At 36.2% G+C, this 9,356-nt stretch overlaps 1 protein-coding gene across 4 annotated transcripts; it reads left to right on the forward strand.

The window, feature by feature from the left end:
* The first annotated feature begins 236 nt into the window (after positions 1 to 236).
* On the forward strand, positions 237 to 8,346 carry LOC127126625 (uncharacterized). Of its 4 annotated transcripts, none has more exons than XM_051055578.1 (11): positions 237 to 421; positions 1,384 to 1,982; positions 3,001 to 3,178; positions 3,280 to 3,508; positions 3,799 to 3,938; positions 4,168 to 4,457; positions 4,803 to 5,015; positions 5,097 to 5,588; positions 5,773 to 6,438; positions 7,014 to 7,544; positions 7,703 to 8,346. In XM_051055578.1, exons 2-11 carry the CDS (start codon positions 1,710 to 1,712, stop codon positions 7,922 to 7,924), a joined length of 3,234 nt encoding a protein of 1,077 aa, XP_050911535.1. In that variant the 5' UTR covers positions 237 to 421; positions 1,384 to 1,709; the 3' UTR covers positions 7,925 to 8,346. The 4 variants fall into 4 exon arrangements, with proteins under 4 accessions (XP_050911535.1, XP_050911534.1, XP_050911536.1 ...); XM_051055577.1 differs by having other exon boundaries at positions 1,387 to 1,982; XM_051055579.1 differs by lacking the exon at positions 237 to 421 and adding an exon at positions 511 to 674 and having other exon boundaries at positions 1,387 to 1,982.
* Positions 8,347 to 9,356: the final 1,010 nt, after the last annotated feature.

Raw genomic sequence — 9,356 nt, forward strand, 5'->3', positions numbered from 1 at the left:
ACACGTGTCACTGTGTTATGCAACCACCTGGCATTTGATAACACACTTGTTTGGCGGTGAAAAACAGAGTTGAGTCGGGGAGACAACTCAGACCACGTCGTTAGTAGCGAAGTTTTGGTCCAAACGTAATCAACTTTAGGTTCCGAAATTACCCCTTTCGTGACTAACTTTTTCCTTTCTATATCCTTTTCTTTTTATAATTATAATTTAATTTAATTTAATTTAATTTTCATATATAAAAAAACTAGATTTAATTTTTATGTTTGGTTATAGGATTTGTGTGTACGAGGGTATATTCTGGGTTTCGATAATCGATGCTCTTTGGTCACAAAATTTCCCATCTATAACTCTTCTCATCTTTAACTTCTAACTTCATATTCTTTGGACGAACTTTGGTTTTTTTTTTTCAACAGGATAAAAGGTGAGTTACACGCATTCTTTTCCCACTGGGAATTTTCTTTTCAATTTTAATCAAATAGGTATCTTCAATTTCTTTTTCATTTTTGTGAAAAATTATTATCTGGATAGGATCCAACAAAATGCTTCATATGAATCGGTGTTACATTGTTGTTATTGTTGTCGTCGTTGTTGTTATAATTCTAAGTTTCCTGTTTGTTGTTGAAGATTGTGTTTTTGCACACTTGGTATATTGCGGTGATCTTATGATTTTTGAGGTATGCTATGTGATACGTTAGAGGGAGTTCTCATTTTTTGTGTAGAGTTTGTCTTTTTAGTACTTGATCTTAATTTTTTTTGGTTTTGTTTTGAACTATGTGATTTTGAGGTTGTTGTCATGTCTTGATTTAATTGTTTGAGTGATTGTTGAGCTTAAAGATAGTATTTTTATGGAGGTAATGAATTCGTTGTTGAATGTGTGGATCAAATAGGAAACTTTGCTGATAAAATTTTGTGGTTGGTTGTTATTTTCTTTTCAAATTGCATCTCTTTGTCCTCCCTCATGACCCTAAATGGCTTGCATTGCTTTAATGTATACTTTTTGTTTCAATTTTGATAATCTCTATGATGGTTGTTGGTGTTCTGGACTGTTGAGCCTGTGGATCTTGTGTTTACCAAACAGAGGAATTAGCTGTTTTGTCTTCAATGATTTCGATATACTTAAGTATCAGCTTTGATTTTGTTTTGAAGCTATTACTTAGGTTTAATGTTATGCATTTTGACTTGCACCCTTTGCGGGATACATTTATTGACTTCAATTTGAAGACTTGTTTGATTGGTTCTTAACAGCTTATATGCCCCAAAAGAGTGGGATTCTATGCTTAAGGACTTTAGTTGCTTATGCATGTTTATGTGGCTTCCTTTCCCAAATATTATTATTTTTCACCAGATTTATCTGACCAATTGTTTAATTGCATATTTTTATAGCAGATTTCTGTTTGACTTGTGAACGTGCTGGGAATTGTCAATTGTTGTCCGTAAACGATATTATGAACAAGATGTGTCGATGATGGTGTTGATGGTAGATTAGTAGACAAATAATTCCACCTGTAACTGGATAACTCTTGTTGATGTTTTGATCACTCTATCACATTATGGATTAGTGAGTATTGAATGAATCAATGGCCAGCGTTATTTATTTTCTTTAGGTGGTCAAGTGTGTTCTGGAGAGTGAATTAGCTTTAGAGAATCTTGCTCTTGAAGTGTACATTTTGTAAGATCACAAACATACTTGGAGTGTACATTTTGTAATAATGGAAGTAGCTAATTGTCCACATGCACAGAAGCAGAATTTACAGGCATCAGGCCGAAAAGTTAATTCTGGATCACAAAAAGATCTGTGGCTTGTTGTGCGAGATGGATCTCTGAATGATGTAGAGTCAGCATTAGCATCACTAAAAAAGAGTGGTGGCAATATCAATTTGAGGAACACCTTCGGGCTGACTCCTCTTCATCTTGCAGCTTGGAGAAACCACATTCCCATTGTAAGGAGGCTTCTTGCGGCTGGTGCAGATCCTGATGCTCGAGTATGCCAACTTTCTCTTTTTTTTCTTCTTTTTTTCTAGTTTTGCAGATATGTGCTTGTCTTTTTCTAAAAGAAACTTTGCTTTTGTGACTGTTTCTTCATATTTTATATATGTGCTTGTCTTTATAACTTGGAACTGTCGTTCTTCATTTTATGCTAATCACTTTTTGTACATTATGCAGTAAATGGTTGTTTAATTACTTTACCATGATCTAACCTTGGGCTAAGTCAGAAAATGATTGAAAATGTCTCCATAAAATTTGGAAAATTTAAAACTACACAGGAAGGAAATTCCGGGGTTAACCGGTACAGTTTTCTAACATTTAACCAGTATTTCATTGATTTACCCCTTTAAATTTTATGAGCTGAAAAAATGCAGTGACTGAAGGCAATTGCATAAAAAAAGGTATAGTTGTCATAAAACTATCGACACTAACTTCTTTGGAAATGAAATGTCTTTACAAGATTTCTTTGTTTTTATGGAAATTATTTACTATTGATTATTATTGATCAATGTTATAAGATGGAAGTAAAACTACATTAGATAACTATAAGATGGCAATAAAATCTGCGGCGATATGTCGCCACTTGGATTCATACCTTGGTATGGTAGATAATTAATAAAACTATGTTAAACTGACCTCTAATATCAAATTTTGAGGAGCCACTCGCAATCCAAAATTGATATTAACCCGGATCTTCCACCTTAATGCTTTTCTGACCATTGATCCAGATGAAGAGTGGTTGTAATGTCAAATTGTCTTTCTAATTTTTAGGTATTGTTTAATCATCTAATCACTGTCCGCAGAAGTCTCATTGTTTTGCATTGATTCATTCAAATATTTATGTTAATAGTACTAGGCTAAACCATCTTAGTTGAAGTTCCCTTATCTTTAGATCAGAAAATTTTCATTATTTCATAGAGCTTTTATACTAAAGGGAAGCTATGATTTAGTAGAATTTAGTTACTGCTTTGTCCCTTTTAGTCTATTAAATGATGAAACTTGTTTAATTTTCAGGATGGAGAATCAGGATGGAGTAGCCTTCACAGGGCTCTGCATTTTGGTCATCTTGCTGTTGCGAGCATCCTTCTTCAGCATGGTGCTTCAATTACATTGGAGGACTCTAAATCTCGAATACCTGTAGATCTCTTATCTGGCAACGTGTTTCAGGTTTTTGGAAATGAACACGATTCAGGTATAAGTGTCCGTGCTTTGACAACTTTGTCATGGTTTGGATTGTTGTTGCGAATAGGAACTAATAAAATAGGAAAACGATCTGACTTTGATTTATCTCAGTTGCTACCGAGGTATTTAGTTGGGGAAGTGGTGCAAATTATCAGCTTGGAACTGGAAATGCGCATATTCAGAAGCTACCATGTAAAGTTGATTCACTTAATGGTTCGATCATTAAGCTTCTTTCTGCGGCAAAGTTCCATAGTGTGGCACTTACTGATCTTGGAGAAGTGTATACTTGGGGATTTGGAAGAGGGGGCCGTCTGGGGCATCCTGATTTTGACATACACAGGTAAATGGTCTATTTGAGTTTTTTTGGGAACCAAAATGATTTTGTCTGGAAGCAGCGTATTTTATCATACATATTGAAATGAAGTGGTTGTTTTGTAGCTTTAATCAAAATCAGAAACTAGAAGCACAAACATGTTTTTTTTTGGTGTTAAAAATAGTGATTCTTATTAAGTTGCGGCATTAGAAATTTCACTGCAAAAGCAAATGGGAACTTATTTATAGTTTCTGCTTGCTATTGTTTTAGCAATTATCATGAACTTATCATTTTTTATATTGTTATACTCATTGCAGTGGTCAAGCTGCGGTCATCACTCCCCGCCAGGTGACTTCTGGTCTAGGTTCTCGCAGAGTGATGGCAATTGCTGCAGCTAAGCATCATACTGTTATTGCTACTCAGGGCGGCGAAGTGTTCACTTGGGGATCCAATCGAGGTAAAACTTGCCGATAGTTGACAATATTTATGTTCATTAAGTTATGAGTTTTGTACTCTAGTGTGTAAGTGTAAACTACTTTACTCGATGCAACCAAGTAATCTTTTTTCCCTACATCCCTGCCCTACTTTTTATCAAAATTGGGTTGTATTTGCTTATGCTTTGTTGTATGAAATCTGAGAATGAGATAGCATTGGCAACAATTCTTTTCTTCTTTGTTGTTATGCAGAGGGACAGCTTGGGTACACTTCTGTTGATACACAACCTACAGCTCGGAGAGTATCTTTGTTGAAGTCAAAAATTGTTGCCGTTGCTGCAGCAAACAAGCACACAGCTGTAGTTTCTGATTTAGGTGAAGTTTTTACATGGGGTGGCAATAGAGAGGGTCAGCTTGGTTACGGCACCTCAAACTCGGCCTCTAACTACACCCCGCATGTGGTTGAATCCTTGAAGGGGAAGATCTTAACTGGAGTTTCTGCTGCAAAATATCACACAATTGTTTTAGGATCTGACGGAGAGGTAACTATTTGCTAATTATGGTCTTTTTGTTATGAGTTCAATTTCTTCTAATTGTTAGAACTATAGTTACTTTTTATTAACTTTTCTACTGCAACTGCACCACAAATTTGGAAGGCAAACATTTTACAGAGGAGTAAGGCCTAACTTTTTGGGCCCTGATTTTGTTCTTTCCCAAAATTATGTTCAAGTGCAACTACTTAATTTTTTTTCAGGTACATGGATCTGAAGCGAACATTTTAAAATGATTTTATGTTATATCAAGTATATGTAGTTGTTGTCTCCTGTCAGTAGGTTTTTTTAATAGTTTTTACGTTTCATTTATATCTTGAATTCCTTGTTTTGTAGGTATTTACCTGGGGTCACCGACTTGTTACTCCAAAACGTGTTGTGATTACTAGGAACTTAAAGAAAAGTGGAAGCACTCCTTTAAAGTTTCATCGCAAGGAACGACTTCACGTAGTTTCTATAGCTGCTGGAATGGTACACAGCATGGCTCTTACAGAAGATGGTGCATTATTTTATTGGGTCTCCTCAGATCCTGATCTTAGATGCCAGCAGGTTATTTTTCTCTTAATTCCTTTCTTCACTGATCTTACAATTTTCCTCGGACAAACATGCTGATTAGAAAAAATTGTACAGTTATATGCGATGTGTGGGAGAAATATGGTGAGCATATCAGCTGGAAAGTACTGGACTGCAGCAGCGACAGCTACAGGTGATGTTTACATGTGGGACGGGAAGAAAGGTAAGGATAAGCCGCTTGTTGCTACTCGGATGCCGGGTGTAAAGAAGGCTACTTCAGTTTCAGTTGGTGAAACACATTTATTAATTGTGGCTTCCCTGTATCATCCTGTCTACCCTATCGACATGATTGATGATTCTCAGAAGCTCAAGTCGAGTGACATAAATAATATGGAGGAGTTCAACGAAGACATTTTATTTGAGGATACCGATTCCCATAATACAATATATACAGTTCAAAATGATAATCTTAGACAGAGATCTACACCCAGCTTAAAAAGTCTTTGTGAAAAAGCAGCAGCAGAGTGTCTGCTGGAGCCACGGAATGCCATACAATTGCTTGAGATTGCTGATTCTCTTGGAGCAGATGATTTGAAGAAATATTGCGAGGTACTGATGTTGACCACCATACAAATTATTTGCAACATTTTTTTATAATAGAGCTATGCTTTTGCTTGATCAGATGTGTGATATATTATATTATTTTATTACATCTCTTGTTTTGAATTCTGGTCCATGCCAACTAAGGTGGGTTGTATATACACTAAAGCTTCATCTTATTTTCTGGTTTCAGGACATTGTCATGCGCAATCTTGATTATATATTTTCAGTTTCAGCACATGCTGTAGCAAGTGCCTCACTAGATATTTTGGCGAGCCTCGAAGGGTTGTTAGACCAGAGATCATCCGAGGCATGGAGTTACCGTCGACTCCCTACTCCAACTGCTACACTCCCCGTCATCATTGACAGTGAAGAGGATGATAATGAGATAGAGTGTCAAAAGACCTATGACAAACCCATGAAAATATCTGCACTGAAATTGGAGAAAGCTCAAAGGTCAGGTTCCTTTCTACAGCCCAAGGATGATCCTGATAGTGAAATCTCCAAAGTAGTTCGAGCTATAAGGAAGAAGTTGCAGCAGATTGAGATGCTCGAAACTAAGCAGTCTAAAGGACATATTCTCGATGACCAACAGATGGCAAAACTTCAATCTAAGTCAGCACTTGAGAGCTCACTTTCAGAGCTAGGCATTCCTGTCGAGACCTCACAGAATAAAGAGTCATCTTCTACACAACCAGAAGGGAAAGGTAGTAAGAAGGGTAAATCATCCAAAAAACAAAGGAGAAAAAGTGGCAACAAATCAAGCATAGAGCAGTCGGATATAGAATCTGTTTATTCTAAAAGTGAAATGATCCCTGAATCTGAAGACCTGTTGGACATGCCATCTCCTAATTCAAAGGTTGGTTTCCATTGTGCTATTCATCCCATCTTCGTTGAAATATACTATGATTCAATTTCTTTTTTCTGCTCTTAAATTCTTATGTGTTGACTGTTGATAGAGCTTTCTAGCAATGCAAAGTAATTCTGTACTAGATATACACAGTTATATATACTTATATCTATAGTATGAAGGCACTCTTTACTCCCATGTCACTACTTGATATTCTTTGTCAGTTGCTTTCGTCTCTGCTTTATTTCACCTAGCGAAACAGTCGACCAAGTCCTTTAGGTGTTTAACTTTAGGAAAGTGTTATGTATTTATATGCAGTTTCACGTCTTTTTCTGAATATTTATAGAAGGCACACACGGTCTTTTTGGCTAGTCAAGATGACTCGGTAATAGTTTTACATGTCTAGGAGATCCTATTTGAAGAAATTGTGAAGTGAAGGACCTCCATCTTCATTTTAACATGAATATATAATGATATTTTGGAGAAAATATTTTCAAGAACTTTTCTTTTCTTTTATGTTCCAGCAAAAATTATTTGCGTAGTTCCTACCGTATCAGTGCTTAAAACTCAACTTCATTTGATAGGTGGAAGAGGATATCTGCAAACATTCCACAGCAGACCAGGTTGAAAAAGATTTAGCTTTTGTTGTACAGAAGAAAGATGCTTCAGAGTTGCTGAAGGGTAAGGGTCAGTCACCAAAGGTTTCCAAGAAGAAGAACAAGAAGGGTGGGCTTTCAATGTTTCTGAGTGGTGCTCTTGATGAAGTCCCAGAAGAGGTGGCTCCCCCTCCACCAACACCAAAAAATGACGGTCCTGCCTGGGGCGGGGCCAAGTTTGGGAAGGGTTCTACTTCTCTTCGCGAAATCCAGGATGAGCAGAGCAAAATAATGGGTAACAAGCCACCCGGGGTTAAAGACAAGGTGGAAGATCTTTCTGATCTCGGCAGTTGCGGGAAAATAAAGTTGAGTTTATTTCTTCATTCTAGCCCAATACCTGTCGCCACAACTCGAATTCCCCAGGCATCTGATGGAGATAAAAATACCCCTCCTTGGGCTGCTTCAGGAACCCCTCCTCAACCATTTAAGCTGTCTTTAAGGGACATCCAAATGCAACAGGTTTGTGAATTAAGGCATCTTTTCAGGTGTTTATCCTCGATGATCTTGAAGAGCGTATAGGCTTATGCATACTTTCAGTGCATTTTGGTATTTTTTTTGTCTTAGTTGTGCTTCGTAACAATAGTTAGTGTTCAACTAAGAATGTTGCTTCGTAACAGGTAAAGAAACAAGCCCTCTCCAGTAGTCCAAAGACTAAAACTGCTGGATTCACTATAGCAACTGGCCAAGGCTCCCCATCCGAAGCAACTGGGATGAACCGTTGGTTCAAGCCCGAAATTGATACACCATCCTCCATTCGTTCAATTCAAATTGAGGAAAAAGCTATGAAAGATCTTCGACGCTTCTACACCAGTGTCAAGATTGTCAAAAAGCAATGTTAAGTCTGTTTCTAGTGATCACTGTCTGACCCTGGACTCTACCCTTTTCTTGCTCCAAGCACATGACTGTAAATTAGTCTGTAAAGAGATAGTTTTAGTGTACATTCTCCCAACTAGAATTGTATCATATGATCAAGTTTTTTACATTTATCATTTCAATGGTGTCTCAAGTTGGAGACTGGTCAATAATTGGAGCGAGCTAAGTTGCAGTCAAGGGTAGACATGGTTTACAGATTTTCCTTAAGTTACTTCCAATGGCTCAAGAATTTCAGAATAAGAGGATACACTCATTTCCATAAATAAGGGCTTTGTATTTTCCCCTACATTGGGTATATTTTGATTTATATCCCAAGTAAAACAGTGACCCTTTTGTAGTCCCCTAAAGTTGTTCCATTTATTTGAGGAATATTAAGACTTTGGTGTGACCACAATTGTTTAAATACTTTTCATAAGCTCTCTATATGCATTCAACTTGCAAAAAAAATTATTAATTTATATGTGGCAGATTGTAAGATATGTACAATGAACTTGTTTGTTTCCTTTTTGCTTAGAAATGTTATATTTAAGTCAGAGTCTCAGGAATGGGAGAAGACATAAAATAGACCAAACAAAAAGAAAAAGGTTGATTGGAAATGTTGTGGGGCAAGTGATTTGGATGGAAGAAGGTTGAGAGAAAGCAAAAGGTGAAAAATGCACTACAAATCACTAATATGATGTGATAATCTCATGAATTATGGGTTAATAATAGGCACCAATTATTTATTTGAGGTTTGAGATGATATGACATTTCCCTGTTGTCTCAATTGCTTTTCAAAATAATGCAAACAAAAAGCATATTGAAAGACACGAGACAATCTTCTTCACTCAGCTTATCACAATCTTCTTACTTTGATTATTCATTTTGGAAATCTTTGACCTTGATCTTGTCTTTTGACTTGAGAGAAATAGACCTAGTTTTTTTTTGGGTTCATCTTTATTTCTTGAATAGCAGTAACATGACTCTTAAGAATTTGACATGATGAGTAATGATGTATTTTTCTATTTAGAATTTTGAGTTATAGTGACTAAGTTAGGTGTTAATCACATAAGATCTCTTGTGATGGTGCATAAATAGTTGCTTTGTCTCTTTTTACTCTATAAGAGTATTATTTATTAGAACGTAATCCTTTATTTATTTATTTTCTCTCATGTAACCGAAAAAAAAACATCACATCTAAAAAAAAACTTAAAACATTAGTGGTATGTTTGATTTTGTGGAAATATGTGAAGAAGGAAAGAAAGGGAGTGAAGAGATCCATGTTCTACCATTTGGTAACACTAAAAAGGAAAGGAAGGAAATATTTAACTGGGATCCACCAATAAATAGTTTTCACGAAAAGAAAAGTTGAGACAAATTTTTGATCAAAAAGACAAAAACAACGATAAAAAAAATGTT

The sequence above is a fragment of the Lathyrus oleraceus genome, chromosome 3 (assembly GCF_024323335.1).
Source record: "Lathyrus oleraceus cultivar Zhongwan6 chromosome 3, CAAS_Psat_ZW6_1.0, whole genome shotgun sequence".
In the NCBI taxonomy this organism is placed as follows: domain Eukaryota; kingdom Viridiplantae; phylum Streptophyta; class Magnoliopsida; order Fabales; family Fabaceae; genus Lathyrus; species Lathyrus oleraceus.

Excerpts from the sequence above, each read along its gene's own strand:
- LOC127126625 (XM_051055578.1), top strand. The coding sequence starts at position 1,710 with ATGGAAGTAGCTAATTGTCCACATGCACAGAAGCAGAATTTACAGGCA. Across the intron at positions 3,939-4,167 it reads CACTTGGGGATCCAATCGAG|AGGGACAGCTTGGGTACACT; the intron begins GTAAAACTTGCC and ends GTTGTTATGCAG. Across the intron at positions 5,589-5,772 it reads ATTTGAAGAAATATTGCGAG|GACATTGTCATGCGCAATCT; the intron begins GTACTGATGTTG and ends TTCTGGTTTCAG.